Source organism: Pelophylax lessonae (genome assembly GCF_965119305.1).
Source record: "Pelophylax lessonae genome assembly, chromosome: 8".
NCBI classification, from domain to species: domain Eukaryota; kingdom Metazoa; phylum Chordata; class Amphibia; order Anura; family Ranidae; genus Pelophylax; species Pelophylax lessonae.
Genome location: NC_138775.1, coordinates 144,611,026 through 144,627,081, shown reverse-complemented (window position 1 = coordinate 144,627,081; position 16,056 = coordinate 144,611,026). Strand labels below are relative to the sequence as shown.

Genomic DNA, 16,056 nt, shown 5'->3' with positions numbered 1-16,056 from the left:
ATTTTTGTTGTGATGTAGGCGAAAAATGGTTTGATACGCCATGCTTAGGGAATCCTTTCAGGATATTACTGACATGTTTGTTGATTCTGAGTCAGCTTTCTAGTTGTTTTGCCTATATATTGTAGGCCACACAGAAATGTTATGAGGTAGGTAACATGTATGGATTGGCAGGTAATCAGTTTTTTTATTTTATAAGTCTTTCCCCTGTTTTTTGATTGGAAGGTGTTGATTTTCCTGGGATTATTTTTGGCAGTACTCTTACAAGCCTTACATCTTCGGCAAAAGAAAAACCTAGTCTGGTCCAAAAAGGTAACAGTTTTCTTCGGTGGTTCTGGTACATTAGAAGCTATGTATGACTGAGGCTTTTGGCCTTGCGGTATATGAAGGAGGGTTTGTTTGGTAGGATTTAATTTAGTGTTTTGTCCTGTTTCAAAATTGATCAATGTCTACGTACAATGGATTTAAATTGTTTATAGTTGTGATTAAAGTTAGTTAGGACCACCAATTCTCCGATATTATTGGCTTCTTTAATTCTTGGTCTTAACATTTCTTCCCTATTCATTGTCCCTACTTTTTGCTTTGTTATTCTGAGTTCTTTTGGATCATAACCTTTTCCCGCAAATCTCTGGAATAACAAATTGGATTGTTCCAGGTAGTCTTTTTCTGTTCGGAAATTTCTCCGGATCCTCATGAACTGGCCTTTTGGAATGGCCCCTATCCATTTGGGGTGATGACAGCTGCTGGTCGGAATATAGCAGTTTCTGTCCCTCTCCTTAAATAAGGTCTTGGTGTTCACTTTACCATTCTTAATTTCTAATGTTAGATCCAGGAAATGTATTTGGTCATTATTCTATGTTGCAGAAAATTTCAACCCATATTGGTTCTTATTAATCTTTTCTAAGAATCTTATTAAACTTTCTTCTGTGCCATCCCACAAGATGAATAGATCATCAATGAACCTCTTGTAAAGTATGAGCGATGGCTCAGTTCTGGAGAAGATCTCTTTCTCCTCCCATGCCAAAAGTACAAACTTAAATGTATGAATATCCTTTAGGGGTGCAAAAATTACCTATAGGTATAATTTATGCATGGGAGTTTACTCCCACCTTCACCACCTCAGCTCCAGAATATTTACCCCCTTCATGACCAGGTCATGTTTGATATTTAGAAGTTTGGCCAGTGGCAAATGCTACTGTAAAAGCCACAGTAAAAAGTGTTATTAGAAGTAGTTTGTAAGTACAGAATCCCAGAAGCTAGAGAGAGTAACAGAGGAACTACTTTTTTTATAGGAGAGTCCTTACAAAAAGTTTTGAGGTTTTATTTTACATCCCTACCATCTACAATGTAGTTGAAAAAGTAGAGTAAGATATTAGAAAACTATGGCCTGAATGTCTTCATATATATATTTTTTTAAGCCTGTAAGGGGATATTGGACTCTCTCCCTATGAGATATGGTTAGGGAGTGTGTTTCTCACTTGCTTATATTTGTCTCAGATGTTGAAGGCCTCCACTCGGATCTCACAGAGAATGTTGCTGATCTTTTAAGATTTTTACAAACTCATTTATGGGTTTTCTCCCCAATTCCAGATACTAAAAGTTTGGAAGGATCTCATAAACTAAAGCCAGGTGACTTGTGGATTGTTAAAGTGGTTGTAAACCCCACTGTAATGTTTGTACCTATTGGTAAGCCTATATTAAGGCTTATCTATAGATACTGTAAATATTTCCTAAACTTGCACCGTTTAGGAGATATTTACATTGCATGCAACCAATGACGTCATCGGCGCATGCGCTCTGAAGGAAAGGTCACCCGTGCTGTTTTTTCAGGGCCCTGTGCCGTAACTGGCGGCTCGCATGGGAATGCACGGGAGTGACGTCCCGCGGCTCCGGCCAGTAGCACAGCTGGAGTCCGCAGACCCAGAAGGAAGACGGGCAAAGAAGGATGCGGCCATCAGCGGGGACGACGCGGGCTTTGTTTGCAGGTAAGTGTCACATAATGTGCTAGTATGCGTTGCACATTATGTGACATTATGCGTTGCATACTAGCACATTATACATTTACTTTGCAGGTAAACAAAAAGAAAAACATTTTTCCAGACTTTACTTCTTCTTTTAAGAAACGTTTATATATAAGGAAATGTGTGGAGACACAATACAGCATCTATTTCATGTACAGTTTACAAAACTTGAAGGAAAAGTCATCTGGATCCACACCAGACACTGCAAAAATTACTAAATGAAAAAAGTATCTCTATGTTTGATTTGCTTTCCTCTTGGAATCAAAGTTTGAGGTACTATTTATACAAATGCTTTATTGTAAGGGATATAAATATATATATTTAATGGGATTTTAAAAGTAGTTCAGTCATGTTGAAGTCATATTGTCTTCTATATGTCTTGCATTTTATGTAGCATTGTCTATGTTTACCTGTGCTGATAAGTCAGCATGGCTACATTTAGGCTAAAAGGCCATTCTGGCCACAGGAGTGTACAGCCGATTACTCTATAATTATTTTTTATCAATCATTTTTTACAATGAAAATTAATTTTGTAATGAAAAAGCTGCTCTCAGCTATTATAGTCTCCACAATGGAGTTTGCCTCTTTGGCTGGGACTACCTCCACCTAAGTGTGTGGAGGTTCCAGGTTAAAGGTGATAGCAGGTATGGTTAGTGATCAAAATATTGATCAAATGGGGAGATTGCAAAGGAAATTTGTACATCCTGTATATTATTGTATTCTATTTTGTATGTATTGCACACTGCATCCATTGTGCACACGGCACATTATAATGTTTGCATTCTTTCGTGTCCTGATTAAAATTATTGTGCCTATGTTACGCCCGTTACCATAAAAGAACACTTGTAATATTAATGCGATACCTACGTAATCATGTGTATAAAAGGCTTCAATTGAGTCAAATAAAACAGAACAGTTATTTTTGAAAGATGCAGAGTGTATCTTTTTGTGTCTGTTCCCTACTGCAGTAATGTTTAATTATTTGGAACCACTAATCAATATGATAGGAGTTGGCTATCTATAAAATTTCCAGAACATGATCAATTTTTTTCAAACAAATGAGCTTTCTTTTGCTGGTATTTAATTACCACTGAGTTTTTTTTTATTATATAAATGAAAAAAAAATAAAAATCTTCATAAATGTTGGCCAAAATGTATTCTGCTACATGTCTTTGGTAAAACAAACTCCCAATAGGGGTATATCAATTGGTTTGCGTGAACGATATAGTGTCTACAAAACTATGGTATGTTTTTTATATTACTAATGACGTTGATAAGCGACTTATAATGAGACTGTGATAGCGCGGCGGGAAATCTGACAATAAGTGGAAACTGACTAACTGCCACTGATATCACCAGTGACACTGATACAGTAGGGCTGCGCATCTTCACTTACCTCACGATTCGATGCGATTACGATTATTAGGGACGCGATTCGATACGATTCAATTCCGCGATGCATCACAATTACTGCCCAAATGCCCATGCCCAGCCCACTCCCCAATGGTTTTCAAAACTTTATAAAAAAAAACAAACAATAAAGCAGTCACAAATGAAAGAATCATTTTTATTTTCATTTGCTTTTAAAGGACACTTCCCTGGACCCTGTCATGGCCTGCAAGCCCTGCATACTCATAGTGCACTTGCACTGCAAACATATAGGAAGGTCTGAAAATGAAAATAGCATAGCAGAGACAGACAACAACACTAGTATTTACTAGAAGTAACAGTAAAATTAGGAAAAACTGTAGTAGTGCAGTTTACTACTTCATAAAAGAAAATATTAATATAAGGTCTACAACTAAAGGCAAAACTTTTTTGATTTTGGATAAAGTTTTACCTATAGCTGTACTTTAAAGCCAAGATAGAAGCCAGCCAAGCTAATATTCTTGTGAAAATGGTCATCATAAATTCCCACAAAACATTATATATAAATCCTTTTATGTGAATATATGCCTTGCAATAAATTCCAGGTGTGCCATATAACCTGTCCTCTACAAAACAGAGCACTTCCTGACTAGTAGCAAACATCAAGGTGAACCTGGCAATAGTGCACTGCTGCATAACTTCCATGTTCACTGTGATGTTTGTTTCCCCCTGCAACTGCCAGTCAACTCAAGTGAGTTGATGGCTGCTAGAGGGGAGTTATAAATATAAGCTTTAAGCTTATCAATTCACTTATGTCACTTTTATGTCACTTACTTAGGTGTGTGCCATAACCTGTCCTCTACAAAACAGAGCACTTCCTGACTTGTAGCAAACATCAAGTTGAACCTGGCAATAGTGCACTGCTGCATAACGTCCATGTTCACTGTGATGTTTGTTTCCCCCTGCAACTGCCAGTCAACTCAAGTGAGTTGATGGCTGCTAGAGGGGAGTTATATAAATATAAGCTTAAGCTTATCAATTCTCTTATGTGAATGGACCATTTTTAAAAACAAGCCATTCTCCATCTCTCCAGTGCCAGAAAAGCTGTAAAAAATATTAAATGTTCCAGGTTCACGGTGGTTGTGTTTGCCCCTGCCATTGCCAGTCAACTAAACACACAGTGTGTGTGTGTGTGTCGTGACAACTCAAAAGCTTATACGCAGCTCTAGCATCAACTCAACACACACTCTGCGTGTGTGTGTGTTGAGTTAATGCTAGAGCTGCGCTATAAGCTCTTGAGTTGTCACGACACTCAGTCAGTCACGTTACAGAAAGAAAACTTTACCTGCACTGCACTCTACCACGTCGATTACATCTGTAACTGAAGCCAAGCTAGCCAACAAGCCACCATTAGAGGAAGGAAAATCCTTGAGAGAATAAATTGTCAACTGAAGCTTAACCTTGAGGAAATCCTTATGGGGTCACATTCACAAACTCACAAATATAGTAATATTACACAAGAATCCAAAATTGGTGTATTTATTTGTGATCTAATAAGATAAGATTTACTCAAGGTTAAGCTTCAATGTACAAGTTATTTCTCACAATGATTTTCCTTCCTATAATGCTGGCACCATGGCTGGCTTGGTGTCAGTTGTCTAGAAGAAAATACACTTTAATATTATTTATTTGGTTGAGGGTTAAATGAACCCCTAGACACTTTTAGTGTGAAGCAACAGATTATGGATTGGCAATGGACATTGGACAGGACAATCTTCAAAAACAAACCATCAGTGCTATAAAGCTATAAAACAACACTGGTGTGACTGGCAGACTGAATTAGTAATTACTAATTCATTAAAAACATGAATTAGTAATTATTGCAGTGCTTAGCATTTGGGAACATGTAGGTTTTTCTCCAAGAACACTAGCTGATCCACATGCTCAGGTTTCAGACTGCTTCTTTTTGCAGTTATAACATCTCCTGCAGTAGAGAAAACCCGCTCTGCAGATACACTTGTACCTGGGATACACAAGTATTGCTTTGACAGCTGAGAGAGGAGGGGAAATATGACCTGATGCTCATGCCACCATTTCAAAGGGTCCTCAGTGAGAGGCAGAGGTAGGGCTTTACAATATTTTTCCATTTTGTCTTCTGCCTTGGCATAGGGGGTCTTAGGTTCTATTGCACCATCAGTGTCATGCGCAGCGATGTTGTGGCCTTTTTTTTTGGGAGGAGAATGGCTGTCCTCAATGGGTGTTTCTTCTTCCACAGTTGCTTTTTCCCTAGGCACTTCATCCACATTTGTCCTTCTATTAGATGTAATCTGTGTTTGAACAAAAGATAATAGTATAAGAAGAGCTGAACTGCCATACAGTTCCACTTCCCACACCGCATCAGTGAATCAGGGCTTATTACACAACACAATGTAGCTGAGCTTCTAGCTGTCTGGGAGGAAACATGATGAAATTCTAATTACCTCCAAAGATGCAGCCTCCTCAGTCACTCCTCTGTATATCTCCGATCTCTCCTCCTCTGGGAGAATAAAAGGCAGTCCTTTAAAGCGAGGATCCAGTGCAGAGGCTGTATGAAGGATCTTCTTCTCTGCCTCACTGCTGTACCTCTTCAGGAGATCTGTTTTAATGGCATTCTTGATCTCATGGGTCAGTCTCCCATGGTGTCTGTCATGCTCTGGAGCAGTTGTGCATTTAGAGGGGCAATGAAAGACACTGTTGGGTTGCGCTCTTCTGACATCAGGAAGGTTGAATCCTTCATTGGCTTTAATGCACTCACAGCGTCCTCTGCATTTGGCACATCTGTTTCATTGAGAGTGCAGAGATCAGACTCTCCTTTTCTGACTTCTGGAGACAGCAAGGTGGGACAAACTGCAGGTTGTTGTTCTAAGAACCTCTTGACCATGTCATATGCGCTGTTCCATCTTGTTGGCACATCAGTTATTAGCGTATGATTCTTCAGGCCCAGACATTTCTATTTCTCTTTTAGACAGTGGCTTGCTCTAGTGCTGCGATGAAAGAATGTGGATATTCATCGCACTCTGCCAAGAAGCCTGGAGAGCGTGGCCCCTTTCAGTGCCCACTGACATGCAAGATTGAGTGTATGGGCAAAACATTTAACATGAGGAAATTTATCAACTTGAGCTGCAACTATCATGTTCGCCGCGTTGTCGGACACAAGCACTACAGATTTATCAGACAGCTGCCATTCTTCCACGACATGAGACAGTAGCTCTGCCAGATGAGCACCTGTGTGAGACTCATAAATGGCTCTCGTTTGCAACACATGTGACAAGACCTGCCAGTCCTTAGTAACGTAATGTGCTGTTATTGTAACATAGGACTCTGTTGTGACTGAAGTCCATGAATCGCATGTTATTGCGACTCGACAGGCTTGGTTCATTGACGCAAGTACCTGAGCTTTGGTGTCGTGGTAGAGTGCAGGTATAACGTTTTCTGTAAAGTGACTGCGTGATGGGATCTTATAACGTGGCTCTAGTGTCTTCAAAAGGTTGCGTAGGCCGTAGGTCCTTGGCGATGAAAGCTGCCACAGCTTTGGTTAGTTTCTTCCCTTTTTCAGAGTTGGGCGGATAAGTTGACAGTATGGTATCAATTCTTGGCTGATCTAGGTCTAGCAGTCTTTCCTTGGCAGTGGTGGCACTGTTGGTGGCGACAGGTGTTACTAACTCAGAGTGAAAATGGCTAACATGGTTTCTCAAGTTCGTAGCATTCACTAGGTATTTAATTTTTGTGTGACAGGCTTTACACACAGCGTGTGTCTTGTCCAACTCACGCTTCCCTGTGTGTTCGTAAAAACCGAAATGTGCCCAGATGTTTGCTCTTAAAACGCTAGGTGCATTTTTTATCTCTCGATCTTTTTCTCCTTCTGCCATTACCATACTACCACGTATGTGACGGAGACGGATGACGTAAGTTGCCAAACTCTGTCAGTGTTTAAAAAAAAAAAAAGCACTTGTAAACTAAGCCGCAACAAGCAAGCAACATCTTTCATAAAATATTACTGTCTGTCTGTCAGTCCCTCTTATGCATGCACTGAGCAAGAGCCAGAGACCCCCCTTACCCCACAGCTGCCTGACTGACAGTCAGAGAGACCCCCCCCCTTCCCCCAGAGCTGAGCTGCCTGACAGTGACACTGACAGAGACCCCCCTCCCCCCACAGCTGAGCTGACAGCCTGACACACTGACAGAGACCTTCCCAGTCCCACACCTTCCCCAATCCCCCACAGCACTGACAGAGTCCCCCCCTTCCCCAGACCCCAACAGCTGACACTGACAGAGACCCCCCTCCCCCCCAGTGCACCCACAGTTGAGCTGACACACTGACAGAGACCTTCCTTCCCACACCTTCCCCAATCCCCCACAGCACTGACAGAGACCCCCCTTCCCCAGACCCCACACAGCTGACACTGACAGAGACCCCACCCCCACTGACACGGACAGTCAGAGACCCCCCCTGCCACCACAGAACAATACCCCCGACCGACCATCCCCTGTCCCAGGCCCCCCCATCACAGACATCCCCCCCAGAGATACAGAGAGACCCCCATTATTACAATTATTCGTTCGGACTTACCTGCTGTGTGACTGTGTGGGTTGTTGTGCACTGCATTGCAGAGGAGGACAGGTGCTGCTCTCTGGGCTCAGTGGCGGCTGGCGTGTGGCGTCACTGGCGTGGCGGCTGGGCCTGGGACGACCATGGTGAGGAGGGCTGCGCTGGCTGGCTGCGATGGGGACGCTTGGGGCTCCAGGTCCTAGATGGCTGCAACACTCGGGGGTCCTGTGTGGACTGGAGTGTGGACTGGCTTGGCTGGCTGGCTTCTTGGCTGCAAGGCCGCAGGTGGGATGTTCTTGCTGTGCCTCGGCCCGGGTCAAAGAGAGGGAAGAGGAGGGGCGGAGCCTTTTTATTAAGCTCCCGCACTAATCCACCAATCAGCTGTAATCTTGTGAGTTCCCACACTAATCCACCAATCAGCTGTGATCTTGTGACTTTTTTTCTCCCAGGCGCGATAGGGCGTGGCCGCGGCTGATGACGTCATTTCCTAATCGATGTTGACGGCACCCCGAATCGATGCAGAATCGCGAAGGGTCGCATCACGATGCATCGATGCTCCGATTATATTTCGCAGGCCTAGAATATACGTTGGCGTGTTTCCTTTCCAAAATGGGGTCATTTTGTGAGCGTTTCCATTGTCCTGGTGCTCCCGGGCCTGCAAAAGTGATAGGTCGTCAGTAAATTATATGCGTAATTTATGCTCCTAGAACACCTGACGGTGCTCCCTGCATGTTGGGCCTCTCTATGTGGGCAGGCTGTGTAAAAGTTTCACATGTGGTATCGCCATACTCAGGAGGAGTAGAAAAATATATTTTCGGGTGTAATTGCAAGTATGCATATGCTGTGTGTGTGAGAAATAACTTGGTATTATGACAATTCTGTGTAAAATAAATAAATAATTTCCTAATTTTTCCAAGAATTGTGAGAAAAAAAAATCGCAACTTCAAAAAAAAAAACCCCATGCCTCTTATGAAAAAGTGTGTACCGTCCTGACATTTCAGGGCCTCAAGAAATGAGATGGGAGGTCAGTACATCAGGTGTGATCAATTTTCAATGATAGCTTGTAGACTCTATAACCTTCACATAGACTTAAGCCCCATACACACGAGAAGAAATTTGGCCGGGAAATTTCGTCCGATCTGCCGATTTTCGGCTTGTTAGTATGGTGCTTTCGACAGCCGACTCCGACTTTTCGGCTGACAAAATCCTGGTGTGCAGGCATTAAAATTTTTGTCCTCCGTCAAAACACGTCCGATTTTCGTCTCATTAGTACAGATTTCGATGGGGGAAAATCTTATGAGCAAGACTAGGCATGCTCAGAGAGGAAAGAACACATAGAAAGCAATCCAACACATGACATCATTTCTGAAGTAGAATTCTGTTGTGCGGGAAAATTCGTGTGCAGTCTAGAGCACATTCCAACCAACAGACACGCACTCTGGACAAAAGACAGACGACCGGTCGGCGGAAATTCGTTGCGTGTGTACGAGGCTTTAGGGTCCTTTCACATGGGCTTACCGGCTGGGTGGACTCCGTTTCTGCTCAGCAGGGATCGATCCGCCAATCCCCGCTGAGCAGGTGGATGACAGCTTCGTCTTTGCTTACTTTGCAGAGACAGACCTGTCAGAGCCCCGCTCTCCTCTAATGGAGATCGGATGATAACAGACCGCCTGTCCATTTTCATCTTATCCTCCATATGGGTGGAAAAAAGGGTATCCATCCGTCTGGATTTCATGGACAGGATCGGATCAGATAGCAGTGGGTGTCAGCGGACATGTCACTGCTGACATCCGCTGCTCCATAGGGGTGCATGGACTATCCGATCAGGTCCGCCTGAAAAACTGACAGGCGGACCTGATTGGAAGCCGTGTGAAAGGGTCCTAAATAATATCCACTAATTTGGGTTATTTTTACCAAGGATATATAGCAGTACTTTGCCCCAAATTTATGAACATAAATTACTTTTTTGCTAAATTTTATAATAGAAACTAAAAAAAAAGTGTTTTTTCTTTTTTCAAAATGTCGTTTTTTTTTTTTTTTTTTTCTGCTTATATTACAAAAATAAAAAACCTAGTGGTGATTAAATACCACCAAAGGAAAGTTATATTTGAGTGAAAAAAATTATATCAAATTTGTTTGAGTACAGTGAAGCATGACTGACTTATTATCATTCAAACTGTGAGAGCACTGTAAGCTGAAAATTAGTCTGGGCAGGAAGGGGGTAAAAGTGCCTGGTATTGAAGTGGTTAAATGTGACAGTACAAGTTAAAGTGTTACTATAACCAGGACCGTGCATTCACTATATCTGGTCTCCCACATTACACAGAACATGCAAATGAAATAGTTTTAGTAAATATAAAATGCTTAATAACTTTTCCCATCAGCAGCATATAGCAGTCTTGTGATTAGGAATGGGCTTGGGCATGTTCGGGATCCTACCTGCCTGATCCCGCCAGGAAGCCGACACTGCACACGACTAATCACAGGCAGTGAGACATTTCCTGGTCCGTAGCTGCACAGATCGAGAAATGTCTCAGTGCCTGTGATTAGCTGTGTGCAGTGTCGGCTTCCTGGCGGAATTTGGCAGCTGGGATCCCGAGCACGTCCGAGCCCATCTCTTCTTGTGACTTCTATCAGTGTCTGGTTAAAGCTTGTAGGATACATTTTCATTCTCCTCAGACTGTCCTATGAGGCTGCAGGACCCCTGACCCTCTGTCTGGAAAGTGCGGATTGGCCATGTGCTGATCACATGCCCTCCCCCAAGGAAAAAAAAACCTATCTAGCAATACTCATCAAACTGAGTATGTGCAGAGTGTCTCCAGGGCTCTGTACTCTCAGGAGATGAATTAGGGACAGTGGAAGAATTGGGAGGATCAGAGAAGACAACCTTGTTACACAATGCAAAGGATTAAGCACTTCTGGACCAGAAGAATTTTCCCCCTTAATGACCAGGCCATTTTTTGCGATTCAGCACTGCGTTACTTTAACAATTGCACGGTTGTGCGACACTGTACCCTATTAAAATTGATGTCCTTTTTTCCCCCACAAATAGCACTTTTTTGTGTGGTATTTGATCACCTGTGCGTTTTTATTTTTTGCGCTATAAACAATTCTGAAAAAAAGGATATTTTTCACTTTCTGCTATATAACATTCCGAAAAAAAAAAAGTAAAAATCTAATTTTTTCATCCTTTTAGGCCAATATCTATTCTGCTACATATTTTTGGTAATAAAAATTCCCAATAAGGGTATTTTGATTAGTTTGCGCAAAGGTTATCGCGTCTACAAACTAGGGGAAAGATTTATGTCACTTTAATTTTTTAATTTTACTAGTAATGGCTGCGATCTGCGATTTTTAGCAGGACTGCGACACAGATCGGACCCCTAACTGACATTTTTGACACTTTTTGGAAGACCAGTGACACTACTACAATAATCGCTGCTAAAAATATGCACTGTTACTGTAATATGCAAAAAGTGAGGTTCCCCTTATTGGGACTTTACAGGCACATAAAATTATATAAAAACCATCCCCTGAAGAAGAAGCAAATTCCTCTGGCTTCGAAACATGTCGGGTTTTTAGTTCAGACTATTGCGGTTGATCTACCTGTCTTTATTTGCTTGCACTGTTCTTAATTCATTAAGTTGGCTTGGAAGAGCCAACTTACTGATATTGTATTTAAACTTATTATTAAGTTGGCTTGCAAAAGCCAACTTTCTAATATTGTATTTAAACTTATTAAGTTGGCTTGGAACAGCCAACTTACTGATATTGTATTTAAACTTATTATTATTCTTCTTATTATTATTATTATTTTTCTGGCCGCTAAATTTTTGGACACTAACTCCTCCTAGACCGTTCAAGCTACATACTCCAAACTCGGCACAGACCTTCATACTGTTCTGACTCGGTGTGCTATATCTTTTCGGACTGGTTTGAGTTACGGTTTTCCTAAAAATTAAAATTAAAAACCCAAAAAATGCCCATAGACTTTCATTGACAGGATGTTCAGATGACCCAAGCTCCAAATCCCATTAGACTCAATGAAGCTTTGATGCTAATCAATGTAAACTCATTCAAACTCATGTAATCTATCTATCTATCGATCGATCTTCAAACCTTTTCGATCGATCGGTCTTCAAACCTTTTCGATCGATCGATCTTCAAACCTTTTCGATCAATCGATCGATCTTCAAACCTTTTCGATCGATCGGTCTTCAAACCTTTTCGATCGATCGATCGATCTTCAAACATTTTCGATCAATCGATCTATCTTCAAACATTTTCGATCGATTGGTCTTCAAACCTTTTCGATCGATCGATCTTCAAACCTTTTCGATCGATCGATCAATCTTCAAACCTTTTCGATCGATCGATCTTCAAACCTTTTCGATCAATCGATCGATCTTCAAACCTTTTCGATCAATCGATCTTCAAACCTTTTCGATCGATCGATCTTCAAACCTTATCGATCGATGGATCTTCAAACCTTTTCGATCGATCGATGGATCTTCAAACCTTTTTGATAGATCGATGGATCTTCAAACCTTTTCGATAGATCGATCGATCTTCAAACCTTTTCTATCGATCGATCGATCTAAACTTTTCAAGCTTTCTGGTCAGGCTTTTTCAAGCCAACTTAAAGTTTGTCTCAAACTTTTTTTTCTAGTTAATATATATGTTTACAAATAAAATTATTTTTCTTAAAAACTATTTTTCATATAATTTTATGTGCCTGTAAAGTCCCAATAAGGGGAACCTCACTTTTTGCATACTGTTACTAGGGATGTGGCACACATAATAGCGCTAGGCTTAAGGCCCGTACACACGTACCGATCGTCGGCATACAAACGTCGGCGGACGAAAGATCTGCCGATTGTACGCGTGTTAGTATGGTGCCTCCGACAGATGTCTGCGCACAATCCGCGGACAAAAGTCTTTCTTGCAAACATGAAAATTTTTGTCTGCGGACACCAGAACGGACGATTGTTCGCCTGTCAGTACAGAATTCGGCCGACAGACCGCAGATTTGCAAGACTGGGCATGCTCAGAAAATTAAAAACACAGGGAAAGTTAACCATTACATGACATCACTTCTGCAGTCAGCTGAAGTCTGCAGACAAAATTCTTGTGCTGTCCTTGTGCTGTCTTTGCACTTTTCAACAGACACCGACATCCCGGGGAGAAAAGACGAACATTTGTATGCCGACCATCGGTACGTGTGTACGGGGCTTTAAGCACCTTTCTTGTTCATATTTGGTTGCAGATACCGCCCCCGCCGCTTTCTTTAGCCTATCGCTTATTTTAGGTTTTTTTCTTTCAGTTTATCCCAGAGTTTACTCTCTAAAAAACTGAATATTCTACTTCTATATCATATTGATCATTTGATTTTTTTCACTGGTCGTCACAATGACACAGGACACTATCCTGTCAGGCCTCATTGGGGATAAGTGGAACAATCTTATGGAACAATATCAACAAGATTTTGAGGGCAATGAATTCATAGAGACAGAATTGTCATCCATGTTTTTTCAATTGTCTAAAATGCTAGAGAGGAAATCGATGTTCTTCTGGAACATAAGATCTTTCCAGGAACACATAAAAGAAAATGTTAGCCCATTCGGCCTAAGAGCCCAGGTCTTTCCCATACTCGAAGACCCAACTCCCTCTTTCAAAATCAAATGGGAACAAGCTTTACAACAATGTTCTGTGGCTCTTATGAATCTCCTCATCGAGGAGTATTCATTAAGAACCACAGAACTGGACAAACATATAGCCTCTACATGTGAAAAATTGAAAAAATATAAAAGTCACACCACTTTCCCCCATCGGGAAGCTAAACTAAAACAACAACTAGACACCTTTAATAAAAATACCCTTATTAAGAAACAAAAAATTCTTAACAAGGACAAAAACATTTACCTACAAGGCAAGGCCTTCCATTGGATAAACAACAAACCTAACATTCGACCATCTAATAAGGATATCAATGCTGTAGCACCTCCATATACAACTAAATTACCACCTTCTGCTAAGAATCATAAAACACCAATGGAACGCACTAAGCGACCCCATGCGTTTGGTCTAGATCCAGCATCCAAAAAGTCCAATACCCAACCTCAACATAAAAAGGGACTATCCCTCTTTCCTACATCCTCAAAATCTACACTGTCTAATATTCCCTCTGCACAACAAGCACCATCCCTCACCCATTTGCCCAATTTACCTACACATCATTCTTCTATTACTCACTTAGATGATCAAACTTTTTTAGATTTGGTTCATCAACGAGCCTCACAACTCACTTTCACACCACCACCACCCCTCCCCCCCTCTTAACCCCCTCCACCATCACTTCCAATTCCCTCACCAATGTGGTACAAGACAATGTGGATTTTTCAATTATCAACTTATCCAATTACAAATTGTCTGAATCTGAATTATCTATATTACAAAAAGGGTTGAATTTCTGTCCTACTAACAATATCAATAAATTTGATTTTATTAAGGATCTTCATTTGTTTGCTCGCAAACTAAATTTCAAATATATGTATCACAAAGGCAATAAAAGACCACCTGAACAGGATCCCATCTTAGACACGCTAATTACCCTCCTCGAAGAAAATGAGGATCTTATAGATCGTGTGGACCTCCCCTCTTTACTTGCTGGTATCCCTTCTGAATCTAGGGAACAAAAGACAGCAGGCACTGACTTTCGCAAAAAATCTGATGCCTATCCTCCTATTCAGAATGCGAATATCAACGCATTTTTAAAAATAGTATCGAAGGAAGTTGAAAAACTAAACACACGTCCTTTATCCCAACCTAACATCTCCCAAGCACAAAGAGAGGCGATTAACAACTTGGCCACTAACAAACTTATTACCATCAAGCAAGCCGACAAAGGTGGGAACATTGTGATAATGGACAACACCCAATATATAAAAATGTGTACAAACATTTTAAACAATACCAACTGGTATAGGCGTATCACACCAGATATAATTGCCAAATATAATTTGGAGTTTTATCAGTTGGTGGATACTGCCTATCTCAACAACGTTTTTCCAAAGATGTTTGGAACTTTGTCCGCACCAAATTCCCTGTCACTCCCACATTTTATGGCCTCCCAAAGGTGCACAAAAGTACTATTGATCCTCCCGGAAGACCGATTATTTCGGGTGTGGATCTATCACAGATAACGCAAGTAAGCTAGTTGATGCGTATCTTCAACCCCTTGTCCATAAGCTACCTTCCTTTACAAAGGACACCATTCACTTTATCAATAAAATTAAGGACCTTTGGGTTCCCCCTACTGCGTCTTTAGTCACGATTGATGTAGAGGCTCTCTACAGCTCAATTCCCCATTCCAGGGGCATTGCAGCTGTGAAGCATATTCTATCCAGCCAAAGCCAATTAGATGCCTATGGAGAGTTCATTTTGGACTTGTTATTGCACATCCTCACCCATAATGTGTTTACTTTTAATGGTTCCCACTACCTCCAGGTGCAGGGGGTAGCGATGGGCACCTGTTGTGCCCCATCCTATGCCAACCTGTACCTGGGGGAGTGGGAACATTCTCTTATGGACGATGATGCAATGTCGATGTACACTGGTCACATTCTTTTTTGGACCAGGTACATCGATGATGTGTTCCTCATCCGGGACGGTCCCACAGAGTCTCTTCAAGCCTTCTTGGTTCATATGAACAAGAATGACTTCAATCTTTCATTTACAATGAATATGGACTCTGATCAGATTACCTTCCTTGATGTCGAGATTATACGTAGTAAAAATGGTACTCTCCAAAGTAACCTTTACCGCAAATCCACCATAATAAACACCATATTGCATGGATCACGTTTCCATCCTACCCCTCTACTTAGATCTATTCCAACTAGTCAGTATTTGAGGCTTAGACGAAATTGTTCAGACCTCAAACTGTTCCAAGTGGCTGCTGACGCACTTCAAAAACGTTTGCTACGTAGGGGCTACTTTAAGAAATCCTTAAAACAATCGTATCAACAAGCTTTAAACAGTGATAGACATCAATTATTAGCTCCAAAAACATCAACCATTCCT

At 41.3% G+C, this 16,056-nt stretch overlaps 1 protein-coding gene across 1 annotated transcript in view; it reads left to right on the top strand.

Moving 5' to 3' along the window:
• The window catches only part of LOC309562196 (uncharacterized protein), a gene marked incomplete at both ends in the record, with an annotated part of 124,599 nt that extends 111,278 nt beyond the window's left edge, over positions 1 to 13,321 (top strand). The window contains one exon of the mRNA XM_082266316.1: positions 13,298 to 13,321. Coding sequence (XP_082122442.1) covers positions 13,298 to 13,321 — 24 coding nt within the window. The remainder of the gene's footprint in view (positions 1 to 13,297) is intronic.
• Positions 13,322 to 16,056: the final 2,735 nt, after the last annotated feature.